The following is a 17,817-nucleotide window of genomic DNA, read 5'->3' on the forward strand; positions in this document are numbered from 1 at the left end:
AGGAGTCTTTTGCTTTCCCGAGACCTCACTGAATTCTGCACAGCAGGGAAGAGGGGAAGGCTGATCTCAGAAAACCTCCCATCTCTGGCAGTGGTGGGTCTGACACTGCACTTATGTGCACGATTACCATTTTGTCCAAACCCCGTGGCTTCCTGTTGGGGTTTACCCTTGTTTCTCCCAGACTATTCTTCCCATACGGAGGGACTCTGTGACCAGACTGTCCTGGGGCAGTGCCTGGTGCTCATGGCTCAAGGCACAGTTCTGCTGGGGCTGGTGCTGCTGCCATCCAGGTGGTGAGAAAGTAAGCAGACCCAGAGGGGTCCTGAGCGGGGAGCGCGGTCAGTGTCTGAGCCTCTCCTTCTCTCCCTAGGGGCTTTGGCTTAGGATCCAGGAGATGGCCTTAGAGTGCAGGAGCTGGTGACAGTGCAGGAGGGAACGTGCAGGCATGTGCTCTGCGCTGTTTTCTACCCCAAGTATTACTGGGCAGGATCCGGCCTAGCTCATGGTTACTGCCAACAGGATGAAGCCACTCCTGGAAGGAACGCTCCAGTGGCTACAAACAACCCCAAACAATTGCAGGAGAAGAACCAGGGCCAGTTCACCTCGTTGGTCATCCCCAGACCTACAGCTGCTCCCTGAACCTCAGAGATGCCAAAGAGGCGGATACAGGGACGTACTTCTTTCAGGTGGAGAGAGGTTATTACATGAAATACAGTTACGGAAATGAGAAGTTGTTCTTGCATGTGACAAGTAGAGGAAAGTCCCAGAAAAGGAGCTCTTTCTCCTCATTCGGGGTCATGGGAAGCATTCAGGGGCCCTGGGGTGGGGCTCTGGCACAGGGAGTGCCCCCACTCCCAGAAACAGGAATCAGCCCCTTTCTCTCTTCTAGTGCTGACCCAGCCACCTGAGATCCATGTCCAGAAGAGCTGCAATCAGGTGACCCTGGAAATCTGACTTGCACCGTATCATGGGCCGGTGAGAAGGGAACCCCACCAAATTTCTTCTGGATAAGAGAAGCCACCAATTTTACAGTCTCCAAGACCCCTCTTCCCGACCAGTCCTCAGTTCTCAGCCTTATCCCACAGCCATGTGACCATGGCAGCAACCTCACCTGTCAGGTGAAGTTCCTCCGAGCTGGTGTGACCATGGGGAGAACCATCCAGCTCAATGTCTCTTATGAGTGGTGGATCAGGACCCCCATGCCCAGGCCCCTGAGAACAATGGGTGTCAGGAGGGAAGGGAGGTCAGAATCAGGAATTCTTTTTTTTTTTTTTTTTTAAGACAGAGTCTTGCTATGTCACCCAGGCTTGAGTGCAGTGGCGCAATCTCTGCTCACTGCAGCCTCCGCCTTCCAGGCTCAAGCGATCCTCCTGCCTCAGCCTCCCGAGTAGCAGGGACTACAGGTGGCACCACCATGTCCAGCTAATTTTTAAATTTTGGGCAGAGATGGGTTCTCACTGTGTCACCCAGTTTGGTGTTGAACTCTTAGGCTCAAGTGATCCTCCTGCCTCGGCCTCCCAAAGTGTTGGGATTACAGGCGTGCACCACTGTGCCTGGCCAGAGTATGAGTTTTTTTGTTTTTTGTTTTGAGATGGAGTCTCGCTCTGTCACCCAGGCTGGAATGCAGTGACATGATCTCGGCTCACTGTAATCTATGCCTCCTGAGTTCAGGTGATTCTTATGCCTTGGCCTCCGGAGTAGCTGGGATTACAGGCGCCTGCCACCATGCCCGGCTCACCCTTGCCTGGCTCAGCTTTGAGCTCTGTCTTGATGCCTCTCCTACTTTCTGCCCCTTGATCCTCCTCTTATGCATGGCGTCTCTCTTCCCCCATTTACCCCATTCAGGATGCAGCACTTCCTCCAAATGTCACCCTTTTCATCCACTGTACTCATGAGCCAGTGGGTGCTGTAACTTCCCTTTCTGAGCAATGTCTCCCGTCATGCCCTCCTTGCTTAGTCCCCTGTCCTCCATCAGCATGACCAGGCCCTTTGCTGTCTTTTTTTTTTTTTTTTTGAAGATGCAGTTTCGCTCTTGTCGTCCAGGCTGGAGTGCGGTGGCAGGATCTCGGCTCACTGCAACCTCCGCCTCCTTGGTTCAAGTGATTCTCCTGCCTCAGCCTTCCGAGTAGCTGGGATTACAGGAGCATGCCACCACGCCTGGCTAATTTTTGTACTTTTAGTAGAAACAACTTTTCACCATGTTGGTCAGGGTGGTCTCGAACTCCTTGAACTCAGGTGATCCACCCGCCTTGGCCTCCCAAAGTGCTGGGGTTACAGATCTGAGCCGCCGCCCCCAGCCTCTTTGCTGTCTTGATCATTGTTTCATGCTCCTCCCCAGCCTCCCATCTTCCTTCCATGCTGTGCCCCTGATAGCACAAGCCCAGAAAGACCTTCCTGTACCCAGTACCAGCCCCACCCCTTGCTGGCCCAGAGTCCCCTGTGACTCCTCGGCACCCTCGGTCTAAGCTCCTCAGCTGGTCATGCCCCAACACCTCCATGTCCCCTTGGAAGACCCCAGATATATGTGCAGGTCCCTTCATCTGCCAGGCTGTTTCAGAGCCTTTGCACATCCCTCGTCCTTCACTTGTGATGCCTGTCTGTCATGCGTCAATATGACACACTCCCCCTTCCAATCTCAGTTCAGCCTCCTTCCCTCCAGGGTCTGTCAGCTAGCGTGGACTCCGGGATTTGTGTACATAAGAGCATGAGCCGGGCCAGGCTTGGTGGCTCACGCTTGTAATGCCAGCACTTTGGGAGGCTGAGGTGGGCAGATCACGAGGTCAGGAGTTCGAGACCAGCCTGACCAACATGGTGAAATCCCGTCTCTACTAAAAATACAAAAATTAACCTGGCGTGGCGGCACATGCCTGTAATCCCAGCTACTCAGGAGGCTGAGGCAGGAGAATCGCTTGAACCTGGGAGGCGGAGCTTGCAGTGAGCTGAGATCACGGCACTGTACTCCAGCCTGGGTGACAGAGCGAGACTCCATCTCAAAAAAAAAAAAAGAGCATGAGTCAAACAGTCATGTGTCTTCTGTCTCATTCCGAATGGGAGGTAAGGGAGAAACTGACCTCTCAGCACCACTCTTCCTGCTTTCTCTGTTTTTTTCATCCAGCCCCAAAGACCCTGAACAATGGCACACCACTGCCTGTCCTGGAGGGAGAGTCCCTGTGGTCTGTGTGGCTGACAGCACCCCACCTCCCAACCCCGCCCGGCTGAGCTGGTCCTGAGAGGGAAGAACACTGAATTCCTCCCAGCTCTCAGCACCCGGGGGCCTGGAGCTGCCTCAGATAGGGGCTGGGACGGAGGAGCATTGACCTGTTGGGCTCACCACCCACTGCGATTTCAGCACATTTCCCTGAGCCTCTGTGCAGAGTGAGTTGCAGGACGGCTGCTGAGGTAGGCAGCCTAGTCGGGTGTTTGGGCTGTCAGAGGGATGGAGGCCTGGGAACAGAATTTCACACGCTTCTACCCTTTCCCAGCAAGCCCCTCTGGCTGCAAATGTGTGAGTGAAAAGCAGGAGGGCTCCCAGCCCCTGGTTCTCACCTGATCAGGGGGCCATCCTGGGCACTGGCTTCCCCCCAACCCCCATGGCCTCACCTGGAGCTACTACTCCAGGTGAGCAGGCCTGCTCTTTTCTAGGGAAGCCGAGGGATTGTTCCCCGAGTTCCAGGTGGGGCTGAGCTGTCCTGTCCCGCCTGAGTTAGAATTGAAGTGGCCGATGCTAATCTGAGGCCCGTGTTGGCTCTGCAGGTGTGGAGGGCCCCAGGGGAGCAGTGCTGAGAGGCCTGACTGAGCCCCTCCTGCTGAAGACAGAACTCAGATGTGGACACCCAGCCCTACAGGACAGATGCAGGACAACACTGTCAGCCATGGCTCAGCCCTTCTGACCATTGCAGTTGAGATGCTGCAACTTCCCAGGGAGCGACTGGGCAAACATGGGGGCCTGAGGTATTCACGGCAACGTGCACAGATGATAAAACTACCTAGAAAAGCATGGAGACCATTAGCGTTAAAGTGAGGCTGGGGCTGCTTCAGGAGGAAGTGGGGTGTGGCTGACAGGAAGTGGGGTAACAAAGAGGAGGTGTTGCGGCGTCCCCAGTGTTCTGTTTCTCTAAGCATGTTCATATGTGTAAACCGCTGAGATTTTTTCTTGGGGGGAAGACATTTTTATCTATATGGCTTATATTTCTCCCAAAAATATTTCTAGAAAACTGACATCGGTCTAAGGAGGCTCCACCACACAGGATACTCCCAGTTCCTCCCAGCCCAGCCACACAGTTACAAAAAATCTTCTGCTGAATTCAGGTGCATGTTTCTTCTCCCATGGAATCCTGCCCATCGCGGAGGGTGCATGCCCCGGGGCTGGTGTCCTCACTCCACATCTCCTGTTCACCTGGACCCCTGGGAGCAGAGCTTGCAGAAGCAAAGCCCCAGGGCCAGCTGATCCCTCATGTTCTGGAGTAACCAGGGAAGTGTGGCTGAGCAAGACATCGGTGGTGAAGAAACCCTTCGTGGTGCAGTGAGGAAAGGAGAAATATCTTCCCTTTTGAAATCTGCCCCTTTTCTTCCGAATTTCCTCCCTTCCAAGCCCCACAGTACAACAGTCACAGCATCAGTTTCCCAGACCTCCCGCGAGCCAGGCTCCCCTCTGTGTCCTTGGCGTGTATCAACACACAGAATCCTCACCTCCACAGCCCCATGTCCCTCTACTCAGTCCTCCTGAGATTGAACCCCTGACCTACGGGAGAGTGACCCCATCCTGCCTGTGCCCCCCAACTGAAGCTCCTGCCGTGGACAGCTCAGACGTCAGGAGCCTCCGTGTCTCCCCTCCGCACAGTGACCCCTTGGGGACAGTGTCCAGCTCTGCTGTGTTGAACTCGTTGTGCAGAAAGGGGGTGCCCACCTCGTGCTTGCTGGGGGGGGGATGAGAGGCTGCCTGCTCACCCCACCTGCACCCCCATCTCTCATGGCCCCGAGTCCCACCTCTGAGCTACGCAGATATCCACAGCCTGTGACTCAGGGGTCTGGCCAGATGGGACTCATTTTCACCCTGCAGAAAATGTCACCTAAGGGGAAGGGCATTGAGAGGGAGGCAGGAGGTGGGGTGGGCCCTGCATGGGGTGGGAATCTGGGTGAGTCTGTTTCCCACTCTGGCCTCAGGGACCCAGGAGTGAACATGGGGTGGTGGACGGTGGATCTCCCAGGGCTGACCCGGGCCTGACAGTGTCTGGGTGTAAAGTTCCTCCTCTGAGGAGGTCACTGTTCCGACCTCGCCCCTGTCTTCCTGTGGGGCCTTCTCTCAGTCTTGAGCCCTCAGTTCCTGAGAGAAGAACCCTGAGGAACAGACGTTCCCTCGCGGCCCTGGAACCTCCAACCCCAGACATGCTGCTGCTGCTGCTGCCCCTGCTCTGGGGGAGGGAGAGGGCGGAAGGACAGACGAGTAACCTGCTGACGATGCAGAGTTCCGTGACGGTGCAGGAGGGCCTGTGTGTCCATGTGCCCTGCTCCTTCTCCTACCCCTCGCATGGCTGGACTCACCCTGGCCCAGTAGTTCATGGCTACTGGTTCCGGGAAGGGGCCAATACAGACCAGGATGCTCCAGTGGCCACAAACAACCAAGCTCGGGCAGTGCGGGAGGAGACTCAGGACCGATTCCACCTCCTTGGGGACCCACATACCAAGAATTGCACCCTGAGCATCAGAGATGCCAGAAGAAGTGATGCGGGGAGATACTTCTTTCGTGTGGAGACGGGAACTATAAAATGGAATTATAAACATCACCGGCTCTCTGTGAATGTGACAGGTAAGGCACAGGCTCCAGGAAAGGCCACAGGGAAAGGTCATGGGGGCGGCAGGGAAAGGCTGGGATGGAGCCCCTGCCCCAGGAGAGGGCTTAGGGTGAAGCGAGTTGGCTCAGGGCAGGAGCTGGACCAGAGCCTGAGCTCCCCCCAGGGCTGCACCATGGATCCTCTGACCTGATCCTGAGTCCCCCTCTCTTCACCAGCCTTGACCCACAGGCCCAACATCCTCATCCCAGGCACCCTGGAGTCCGGCTGCCCCCAGAATCTGACCTGCTCTGTGCCCTGGGCCTGTGAGCAGGGGACGCCCCCTACGATCTCCTGGATAGGGACCTCCGTGTCCCCCCTGGACCCTTCCACCACCCGCTCCTCGGTGCTCACCCTCATCCCACAGCCCCAGGACCATGGCACCAGCCTCACCTGTCAGGTGACCTTCCCTGGGGCCAGCGTGACCACAAACAAGACCGTCCATCTCAACGTGTCCTGTGAGTGCTGGGCCGGGACCCTGGGTCCCTGATGGGGTGAGCGTCAAGCCTGGACACTGGGTGCTGGGTCCCGGAATCTGGGCTGGTCGTGGGGTCAGAAGGACACTGGCTCTGCCTTCCCTGTTTATGCGGCTCCTGGGGACAGACAGGGCTAGTGTTCCCAGCCCTCATAGTGATGCGGGTCTCCGTGTCTTTCTGTCCCAGACCCCCCTCAGAACTTGACCATGATTGTCTTCCAAGAAGACGGCACAGGTAGGATGGAGCTCCCTCCCTGGGGCTGGAGGAGCAGGGCCTTCAGGTCAGGATGGGGCTGGCTTATTCCTCAACCTGGACTCACTTTGGCAAACAGGGATGTCCTTGTGGGTGAACTCAGGGCCCCTCTGTATCCTTAGGCCCCAAGGCCACTTGTTCCCATCCTCCCATCACCTCCCTTGGACTCCCCCACACCCCCCCCTCAGCCTCAAACAAGAAGAGGGTGGCATTCACACAGCAGGACCAGGCTTTGAGGCTCCTTCTCATGTATCTCCTGAATACATCTCCACCCTTATCTGTTTATTTCTGATAGTTCTGTTCTAAGTACTTCTGGACAGGTGATAAATGTCCATGGGCAAAAATTCAAATTGCAGAGCAAAGGCTCTCCTCCGATGCCTGCCCCCCTCCCCAGAACCAACCACTGTCCATCCAGGCTGCCCTGAGTCTCGGTTTGTACACCTGGAGGATCTCAGAGGTGGTTTGACGTCCATAGTGAGACTGTCCGCACCCTCCTCTAGGGCTGTGTGTGAGTCCACTGCATGGATGGACTCTGATTTTGTGGCATCTCCTAATGGAAGATCACGGCACTAATTTTATCCTACGGCAGGATAGAACAATCTTGTATCTACTTCCACAGGAATATCTAAGCCTGTGGGTTAAGTTCCTAAAAGCAAAATGTAGCTACATTATATGTTCTTTCTTATTTTGAAAGATAAGCCCAAACTGTTCTCGATGAAGCGGGGAGAAGTTTACATTCCCAGCAGTGAGTGGTGAAAGTGTGTGTTTCCAGAACTTCAGTCTATGTCTGTGTGTCAGTCGCTGTCATCAGTCTCTTTCTGTATCCTTCCTTTTTCTCCAGATCTATGTATCTCTCTGACCCTCTGTCTCTTTTTCTACAGTATCCACAGTCCTGGGAAATGGCTCATCTCTGTCACTCCCAGAGGGCCAGTCTCTGCGCCTGGTCTGTGCAGTTGATGCAGTTGACAGCAATTCCCCTGCCAGGCTGAGCCTGAGCTGGAGAGGCCTGACCCTGTGCCCCTCACAGCCCTCAAACCCGGGGGTGCTGGAGCTGCCTTGGGTGCACCTGAGGGATGAAGATGAATTCACCTGCAGAGCTCAGAACCCTCTGGGCTCTCAGCAGGTCTCCCTGAATGTCTCCCTGCAGAGTGAGTGCACCAGCATGCTGGGGAGGGGCTGGAGAGGAGAACACACCTCCTCCACCCTTAGTAACCGCTGAGCGTGGACCTTCAGAGAGGAGCTCCGCTCCGGTCTGTGCTCAGCTGTGAGGTCTGGAACTTCCCTGGGACCCACAGCACCACTGTCCTCTTCCTGCCAGGGAAGGGTTGTGGGGTGGGGAGAGGGCAGGAGTGGATCTCAGAGGGGAGAGGACGGGGCCTGGACAGGTGTGTTTAGGGAGACAAGCGCCTTTCTTTGCAGGGCTGAACTGGAGTCACACAACTGAGATACTTGCTTTGAGCATCAAATTAAAAAAAAGAAAAAGCCCAGCAAGTCAGCAATCAAATGACATCATATTGCAATGCAATAATCTTTTAAAAAAAGTAAAAATTGAATGCAAAACAAATTCATTAATGGATAAAATATTAAAATTGCGAAAAAAAACCCCCAAAAGGAATGGCTGGCACTTGCACACCTCACTGGCCTCAGGAAGAGTCTCTCCATGTCCTGCTCTCTCTCATTCCTGTTCTTTGTGTCTGGAAAGGGGAAGTGGAAATAGAAGTCTAGGACCCTACAGGAAGTGGGAGGAGAAGAGACCCAATTCTCTATGATACATCACAAAAATAACTCCAATCTGTCAACAGGCAAAGCCACATCAGGAGTGACTCAGGGGGCGGTCGGGGGAGCTGGAGCCACAGCCCTGGTCTTCCTGTCCTTCTGCGTCATCTTCGTTGCGTAAGCATGGACCCTAGGGAGGGAGGGAGGGAGAGCCCTGGGGGAGGACAGGCTGGAAGCTGGATCCCTGAAGCCAGAGCTGGAGGGACCTGGATGGGTCAAGAGCTTGGGGCAAGAAGGAGGTCACAGGTGCATGGTGAGAATTCCATGTGGGCCTGTGTTTGAGGAGCTTTGAGTCTGTGGCAAACCTTGGTACCCACTGTCCAGGAGAAGAGAGCCTCTGTTCTCAACCTTGGGGTCTCTAAGACTGGACCACTGCTCTCCCACCTCAGTCACCCCTGCAGTCCCTTAATAGGAAACACATGGGGGTACCTGGTCTGCCCACCGCACCCCAATCTGACCACACTGAAAGGCTCTCTGGTCTCTTCACTCAGAGTGAGGTCCTGCAGGAAGAAATCGGCAAGGCCAGCAGCGGGCGTGGGAGATACGGGCATAGAGGATGCAAACGCTGTCAGGGGTTCAGCCTCTCAGGTGAGTGATGTGGACTCTCCACAGCCAGCATGTAGCCTGGACACCTCCCACAGGATGACCCCCAGGACTAATCAATCAGCTGGGTGTAGCCAAAGTTACCTCCTCTCTGTTCTTCCTTTCTTCTCTGTAGCCCCAAATCACAATGTTTGGTTGGTTTCCTCCCCTAAGAACAGCTTTTACTGTCTCTGCTCCCTATCCTGACCCTTCATTGCTGAGGCCTGAGGATCTCTGTCTTTTGCTCCCTCACCTGTCTGCCTGTCTCCTCTCCTTTCCTGCCTGGGGGGACTGTCCAGAAGACATCATCGTCCAGTTCCTCTGCATTTGAACAGCTGTTCCCCCACCCCTCAATACCGTTTAGAGCAGAAGCCAGCAAATACTATCTGTAAGGGACAGATAGAAACTATTTTCGGCTTCATGGGCCACACAGTCTCATTGCAGCTCCTCAAATCTGCTGTTGTAGCAAGAAAGAAGCCATATACCCTGTGTAAAGAAATGAATATGGCTGTGTGCCAATAAAACTTTATTCACAAACATAAAGAGTGGGCTGGATATGACTCAGATATTGTAGTTTGACAACCCCTGATCTAGAGTAAAAATCCCAAACTCTATAGCGTGCAGCAGTGCACATTCTGACTTTTTTTGTTTTTTTTTTTTTGAGACAGAGTCTTGCTCTGTCGCCCAGGCTGGAGTGCAGTGGTGCGATCTCTGCTCACTGCAAGCTCCGCCTCCCGGGTTCAAGCCATTCTCCTGCCTCAGCCTCCGGAGTAGCTGGGACTACAGGCGCCTGCCACCACGCCCAGCTAATTTTTTTGTATTTTTAGTAGAGACGGGGTTTCACTGTGTTAGCCAGGATGGTCTCAATCTCCTGACCTCGTGATCTGCCCACCTTGGCCTCCCGAAGTGCTGGGATTACAGGCGTGAGCCACCGTGACCGGCCACATTCTGACCTTTTAAGCACCTACCTCTCCACTAGGGCAAGAACAAGGGTGAAGTGAGTGAGGCTGTTGCCTCAAGTGCATTTTTTCATTTGTTTGTTTTTGTTTTTTGAGATGGAGTCTCGCTCTGTCACCCAGGCTGTAGTGCAGTGGCACAATCTTGGCTCACTGCAACCTCTGCCTCCTAGGTTCAAGCGATTCTCCTGCCTCAGCCTCCTGAGTAGCTGGGATTAAAGGTGCACACCACCACACCTGGCTAATTTTGTATTTTTAGTAGAGACAGGGTTTCACCATGTTGGCCAGGCTGGTCTCAAACTCCTGACCTCAGGTGATCCGCACACCTCAGCCTCCCGAAGAGCTGGGATTACAGGTGTGAGCCACCGCGCCCCATCCTCACTGTCTGCTCTGACTCACTTCTCTCTCCCATGTCTCAGGGGCCCCTGACTGAACCTTGCGCAGAAGACAGTCCCCCAGACCAGCCTCCCCCAGCTTCTGCCCGCTCCTCAGTGGGGGAAGGAGAGCTCCAGTATGCATCCCTCAGCTTCCAGATGGTGAAGCCTCGGGACTTGCGGGGACAGGAGGCCACTGACACCGAGTACTCGGAGATCAAGATCCACAGATGAGAAACTGCAGAGACTCAGCCTGATGGAGGGATCACAGCCCCTCCAGGCAAGGGAGAAGTCAGAGGCTGATTCTTGTAGAATTAACAGCCCTCAACGTGACGAGCTATGATGAGCTATGATAACACTATGAATTATGTGCAGAGTGAAAAGCACACAGGCTTTGGAGTCAAAGTATCTCAAACCTGAATCCACATTGTGCCCTCCCTTTTATTTTTTTAACTAAAAGACAGACAAATTCCTACCTCTCTGTACCTTGGTTTCCTGCTCTGTAAAACAGGAATGAGAAGCCCTACTTGCAAGGTTGTGGTCACCATTCCAGGAGTCACATCCCATCAGAGCTCCTGGCACAGGTGTATGCTGAGCACTGATGGATCGCTGTGCTTTGAACACAAAGGTCCTGCTGGGAACCTCTCCTGATTCTGGTGGCAGCTGGTACTTATATGTCTGTGTCACTTGCCTGCAAAATAGCGATTCTGCAACTTTCCAGGAAATGACCTCAGCCTGCAAATCAGGTCTAAACTAGGTAGCATCTGGATCCTGCCCACCTCTTCAGCCTCATCTCCCCACCCTGTGACTGCTAGGCCACCTTACTCTCTGCAGTCTACGTACTGTGCACAGTCCAGTGGGAGTCTTTAGGACACACTGAGCTCTCTCCGCACTGCTCACAGCCCATCCATGGCTCCTGGATCCTGAACCTCCCATCACATCCTCTTCGTGACATCACTCTCCCACTTCAGTCCACTCCTCCATCTTCACCACTTAACCCACTGGTCCCTCTGGTCTTTTCCAAATCATTTGCAACATGCCCTGTTGGTTCATACCTCAGTCCTTGCACACTGGGGACCCTCCTCCTAGAACGCCCTCCTCCTAGGCCTTCTTCTGTCTCTGTCTTTGAAAATGGAGTTCAAGGATTGGACTTCTGGGTTGAGCTGAGGGAGAGAGTGAAGCAGCAGCTCATGATCTCCCTCCTCTAAAGCCAAACCCAGGGAATGAGAAACGTTTCCAAAGGGGCACAGTATCATCTGGCAAATTAAACAACATGATCCAAAAAAATTTACCTACATGCAGCACCCGAACGAGGAAAGGGACATCTCACAACAATCACTTTATGCAGTAGCCCTGATAGGAAGAAATCAAAGGACTGGAGGAAGCACTAAAACTTCCCTAAATCTAGACTCTTGCCCATTTACGGCAGCATCAAAAAACCGTAAAGTACCAAGGAACAATTTTTTAAAAATCATGGCCGGGCACGGTGTCTCACGCCTGTAATTCCAGCACTTTGGGAGGCCAAGGCGGGCAGATCACGAGGTCAGGAGATCGAGACCATCCTGGCTAACATGGTGAAACCCTGTCTCTACGAAAAATACAAAAATTAGCCGGGCGTGGTGGCGGGTGCCTGTAGTCCCAGCTACTCAGGAGGCTGAGGCAGGAGAATGGCGTGAACCCGGGTGGTGGAGCTTGCAGTGAGCTGAGATCGTGCCACTGCACTCCAGCCTGGGAGACAGAGCGAGACTCCGTCTCAAAAAAATAAATAAATAAATAAATAAGTAAAAAATCATATCCGAGCTGGGCGTGGTGGCTCACGCCTGTCATCCCAACACTTTGGGAGGCTGAGGAGGGCGAATCACTTCAGGTCAGGGGTTCAAGACCAGCCTGGCCAACATGGTGAAACCCCATCTCTACCAAAAATACAAAAATTAGCCAGGCGAGGTGGCGTATGCCTGTAGTCCCTGCTACTCGGGAGGCTGAGGCAGGAGAATTGCTTGAACCCGGGAGGCGGAGGTTGCAGTGAGCTGAGATTGTGCCATTGCACTCTAGCCTGGGCGACAGAGCAAGAGTCTGTCTCAAAAAAAAAAAAAAATCCTATGCTATGGTTTGGATATGGTTTGTTTGGCCCTGCCAAGCCTCCTGTTGATATTTGATGCCCAGTGTTGGCGGTGGGGCCAAATGGGAGGTGTTCAGGTCCCGGGATTGGATCCCTCATGAATGGCTTGGTGCTGTCTTCAAGGTAATGAGAGAATTCTCACTCTGTTACTTCCTGTGAGAGTTTCTCCAAGAGCTGAGTGTTAAAAAGACATTGGCACCTCCCCTCCCCAGCCCGTGCTTCCTCTCTTGCCATATTGTCTGCACATGCAGACTTCCTTTTGCCTTCCACCATGAGTGGAAGCTTCCTGATACCCTCACCAGAAGCAAAGGCTGGTGCCAAGCATTTTATATATGGTGCAGAACTGTGAGCCAAATAAACTGTGGGGGGTGCACGGCAACATATTCAAGCTTATGTACAAGGCATCTGAGGTCGAGGCATGGAAAAATACTGAGGCACTGTGTGCGTGTTGTTTGTGCATGAGATTGAAACTCCTTGACCCTGAAAACAGGGCAAGGAACGGAATGTGTGATAAGGAGCGCTGAAAACAGCCTCCTGAGACTGTAGTCTGAGTGTTTTTACAAGGCCATATGTGTCTCATGACCCGACCGCAAAAGGCCATCTGGTGGACATTTTGGTTTAACAAGCCCTTTCGAGAAACACTTGGCGGACGGATTCGGGGGCGGCACTCTTTCAGAGATGCTGCTGCCGCATCCCGCTCAGCTGGAATTGTCTGAGCGCTTCATTCTTGGCGTTCACTGCAGCTACAAGCTGTATAAACCTCTTTTCTTTATAAATTACCCAGCCTCAGATATTACTCTATAGCAACACAAATGAACTAAGATAACACGGAATGCTTCTGTACTGATAAATATAGAACATTTTTGAGAGACTTACGGAAGGCCCAAATGAAGGAAGAAATATATCACGTTCATGGATTAGAAGCCAAAAATGGTTAAAATGTCAGTTGTCTGCATATTGATTTAGGTAATCCCTGTCAAAATTCGTATATATATATAAAATATATGTATATGTGTATATGTATGTACATAAGTATAGATGAGTGTATATGTATGTATATTGTAAATATAAGTTTATATATATACATATATAGTTATAAATTGATAAGTTGGTTCTAAAATTTATATAAACACATAAAAACCTAGAATAACCAAATCATTGTGATAAGAAACACATTTAGAGAAGGCAGACTTTAACACTAGAGTAATACAGAGAGTGTGGTGTGGACTAGAGTACAGTCTACAAATGGACCCACACATATACAGTCAACTGAATAGCATCAAGTCTATTCAATTGGGACAGGAAAGACTTTTAATAAATGTTGGTAGGTGGTCGGGCGAGGTGGCTCACGCCTGTAATCCCAGCACTTTGGGAGGCTGAGGTGGGTGGATCACTTGAGGTCAGGAGTTCAAGACCAGCCTGGATAACATGGTGAAACACCATCTCTACCAAAAATACAAAAAAAAAAAAAAATTAGCTGGGTGTGGTGGCAGGCACCTGTAATCCCAGGTACTAGGGAGGCTGAAGCAGAATTGCTTGAACCCAGGAGGCAGAGGTTGCAGTGAGCCAAGATTGTGCCACTGTACTCCAGCCTGGCGACAGAGTGAGACCCCATCTTGAAAATAAATAAATAAATAAAAAATAAATGTTAGCGGAACAAGTGAAATTAGGGTTGGTAAAAACGAGTGTTGAGCTGTTTCTCACATCACACGCAAAAAATTAGCCTGAAGCGAATCATAAACCTAAAAGTAAAAGCGGAGACTATAATGTTTGTACAACTGTGCCGTTTGATATGGTAACCACTAGCCACATGTGGCTACTGAGCACTTGAAATGTCCTACATTTAGTGAGAAAATAATATAAAAATCTAAGTAATTAATATTTAAAATTGATTACATGTTTCCATGTAACGGCATAATACTCATCAATATATAATAACAATATATAATACATGCAATAGCTTGAATAAATGTTGAAAACATCTTGAGTCAAAGAAGCCAGATGCAAAAGAATACATGCTCTGTAGTTTCACTTATATGAAGTTCAAGAACAGGCCAAACTAATCTACAAAGACAGAAATTCATAACAGTGACTGCCTCAGGTTGGGAGTGGGATTTGGGGATTAACGTGAATGGCACACAGAGGAACTTTCTGGGGTCCTGGGAATTTTATTTCTTTCCTTTTTTTTTTTCTTTTTTTTTTTTTGAGAAGGAGTCTAGCTCTGTTGCCAGGCTGGAGTGCAGTGGCTCACTGCAACCTCCGCCTCCAGGGTTCAAGCGATTCTCCTGTCTCAGCCTCCTGAGTAGCTGGGATTACAGGCACGGGCCACCATGCCCAGCTAATTTTTGTATTTTTAATAGAGATGACCACCATGTTGGCCAAGACCACCATGTTGGCCAGGATGGTCTTGATCTCTTGACCCTGTGATCCACCCACCTCTGCCTCCCAAAGTGCTGGGATTACAGGCGTGAGCCACCGCGCCCAGCCAGTCCTAGGAATAGTCTATGTCTTAACTGGGATAGTGATTACGTGGTTATGTATTTATCAAAACACATTGAATCACGCAAATAAAATCTATGTATTTTACTGTATGTAAATTTACCTTTCATGAAAGAGAAATTAAAAACTCTTAAATGATGAAAGGTTTTGGTTCCCTCTTTTTTATTAGACTAGCTAGTGATCTATCAATCTTATTTATTCTTTCAAAGAACCAACTTTGGGGTATACTGACCTTTTGTATGAATTTTCGTATCTCAATTTTATTCATTTCAGCTCTGATTTTGGTTATTTGTTTTATTCTGCTAGCTTTGGGGTTGACTTGCTCTTGTTTTTCTAATTCCTCTAGGTGTAATGTTAAGTTGCTAATTTGGGATCTTTCTAACTTTTTGATATGGGTATTCTGGTACATTGCATCTTTGCTTTCCTGGATGCTAGGACCAAACTGGACTAGAGTAAATTATGTGGTTCCTTCTGTCCCAAAGAAAGATGTATTTTTAACTCAGGAGCTACATCAGCCCCATCTGGCTACATTAAGCATCCCAGTCTCCTCTGCGTCTCATGCTGGACTCTATGCAAAAGGGACAGCCAGCGAAAGCATTATTGATACGTCAATATTGAGATGTGAGAATTTGATCCTGTCATTATGTTGTTAGCTGGTTGTTATGTAGACGTGATTGTATAGTTGCTTCATAATGTCAGTGGGTTATGTACTTAACCACTTAACACCACTTTCTGTGGTGTCATGTAACATTCTTTCACTTCTGTGTTTGGCACTCCCTTAAGGATCTCTTATAAGTCAGGTCCGGTGGTAATGAATTTTTTTTAGTTTTTGTTTGTCTGAAAGGGATTTTATTTATCCTTCGTTTATGAAGCTTAGTTTGGCAGGGTATGAAAATCTTGGCTGAAATTTGTTTTCTTTAAGAATGCTGAATATAGGCCCCGAATGTCTTTGGCTTATATGATTTCTGCTAAAAGCTCTTCTGTTAGCCTGATGGGGTTCCCTTTGTACATGACCTGCCTCTTCCTTTTAGCTGCATTGAATATTTTTTCTTTCATGTGAACCTTAGAAAATCTAATGACTATGTGTCTTGGGGATGGTAATCTTGTACAGTGTCTTCCTGGGGTTCTCTGAATTTCCTGAATTTATATGTCAACCTCTCTAGCAAGGTTAGGGAAATTTTTGTGGATGATATCCTCAAATATGTTTTATAAGTTGCTGCGTCTCTCTTTTTCCAGGATTCCAGTGGGCCATAGGTTTGGTCTCTTTATATAATCCCATATTTCTTGGAGGTTTTTGTCATTTTTTTTAATTCTTTTTTTTTAAATTTTTGTCTGATTGGGTTGATTCAGAGAACTGGTCTTTGAGCTCTGAGATTCTTTTCTCAGCTTAATCTATTCTGATGTTAATACTTCCGCTTGTATTATGAAATTTTTGCAGTTTTTCAGCTCTAACAGATCAGTTTGATTCTCTCTTAAAATGATTATTTTATCTTTCAGATCTTGAATCATTTTATTGGATTTCCTACATTCCTTGGACTGGGTTTCGAGTTTCTCCTGAATCTCGGTGATCTTTGTTGCCATCCAGATTCTGAATTCTATGTCTGTCATTTCAGTCATTTCAGACTCATTAAGAACATTGCTGGGGAGATAGTGTGGTCACTTGAGGGTAAAATACTCTGGCTTTTGGATGTGTCAGATTTCTTTCACTGGTTCTTCCTCATCTGTGTGGGCTGATGTTCCTTTAATCTTTGAAGCTGCTGTTCTTTGGATAGGGCTCTTTGCTTTTATATTCTCTGATGCCCTTGAGGGTTTCACAGTGGTATAAATTGGGCTTAGACAACTGCATTTGTTTCTGGATGATTTCAAGGGGCCCAGGCTCAACTCAGCACTCCTGAGCTGCATGTTCTAACTACAGGGACCTGGGACCTGGCCCATGGCTTTTTTTTTTTTTTTCTGGCCCCTCAAGGTTAAGCACCTCCTATGCTGGAATGGCCAAGGTGTTCCGGGTCCACTGGCAACAACACTCCAATAGGGGTTGCTGACAAAGCATTTTGGCAGGGTGGCCATGGGTGATGGGAGTTCCTGCATGTGGTGTGCATCAGCTGCAGGGTGGCCGTGGGTCTTGCAAATCTGCTTGCTAATGTTATGCCTAAGATCACGTTATAAAAGACTAACTTGTGCCTCATTCTCTCTCTCGCTGTCTCTTGCTTTCTCACTTTGATGAAGCTGGAGGCCATGTTGTGAGCTACCTATGGAGAAGCCCATGGTTTCATAACAAAGCTGATTGAGTAGCAAATGTTATTTTCCAGGCAAAAAAATTAAGTGGTAAGTTCTTCTGAATATGCAAGGCAGAAATAATTCCAGTGTTTCATAAACTCTTTCAAGTATGAAAGACAGATCGGCCGGGGTGACTCTGGGGAGTTTTTTGCTTTCTCTGTTCCTCACTGAGACCTAAATGGAAGGGAAGGGAAGAACACTTGTCTCTAAAAACCTCCCACCTCTGGCACCCATAAGTCTGACATTGCACTTATGTGAGTAACTACCACTTTGCCCCTACCCACTGGCTTCCTGTTGGGGTTACTCTTGTTTTTCCAAGCCAGTTTTTCCCACACTGAGGGAACTTATGATGAGACAGTCCCAGGAAAGTGCCTGATACGTATTCCCTGGGCTGCCCCTTCCCTTCACACATGCTTTCTGAGTGAGCACGTCCACCCTGTGGCTCAGCTGTGAGCCCTACCCTGATGTCTCCCCCACCTTCTGCCCCTTGAGCCTCTTCTTGGACATGGTGCCTCCATTCCCCACCCCCAACTCTTCAGTTATCCCAGTCAGGACCCAGGACTTATTCCAGTTGCCTCCTGTTTTCAACCACCCCACGCATAAGTCAGGGGTTCCTGTAAACTTCACTTCCCCAAAAATGTCTGCCATCATGCCCTTCCTCCTCCCTCCATTCCCTGT

The 17,817-nt window shown here is 50.2% G+C and overlaps 2 protein-coding genes across 3 annotated transcripts in view; one reads left to right on the forward strand and one right to left on the reverse strand.

Moving 5' to 3' along the window:
• Positions 1 to 17,817, reverse strand: part of CTU1 (cytosolic thiouridylase subunit 1) — a 158,247-nt gene that overhangs the window by 21,096 nt on the left and 119,334 nt on the right. The gene's annotated exons all lie outside the window — the stretch shown is intronic.
• LOC115931639 (sialic acid-binding Ig-like lectin 9) lies at positions 3,067 to 11,921 on the forward strand. The gene is made up of 9 exons (XM_031004474.3): positions 3,067 to 3,399; positions 3,754 to 3,951; positions 4,211 to 5,806; positions 6,008 to 6,286; positions 6,491 to 6,538; positions 7,438 to 7,704; positions 8,359 to 8,449; positions 8,824 to 8,920; positions 10,290 to 11,921. Exons 3-9 carry the CDS (start codon positions 5,386 to 5,388, stop codon positions 10,476 to 10,478), a joined length of 1,392 nt encoding a protein of 463 aa, XP_030860334.1. The 5' UTR covers positions 3,067 to 3,399; positions 3,754 to 3,951; positions 4,211 to 5,385; the 3' UTR covers positions 10,479 to 11,921.

This window comes from Gorilla gorilla, chromosome 20 (assembly GCF_029281585.2).
Source record: "Gorilla gorilla gorilla isolate KB3781 chromosome 20, NHGRI_mGorGor1-v2.1_pri, whole genome shotgun sequence".
Classification (NCBI taxonomy): domain Eukaryota; kingdom Metazoa; phylum Chordata; class Mammalia; order Primates; family Hominidae; genus Gorilla; species Gorilla gorilla.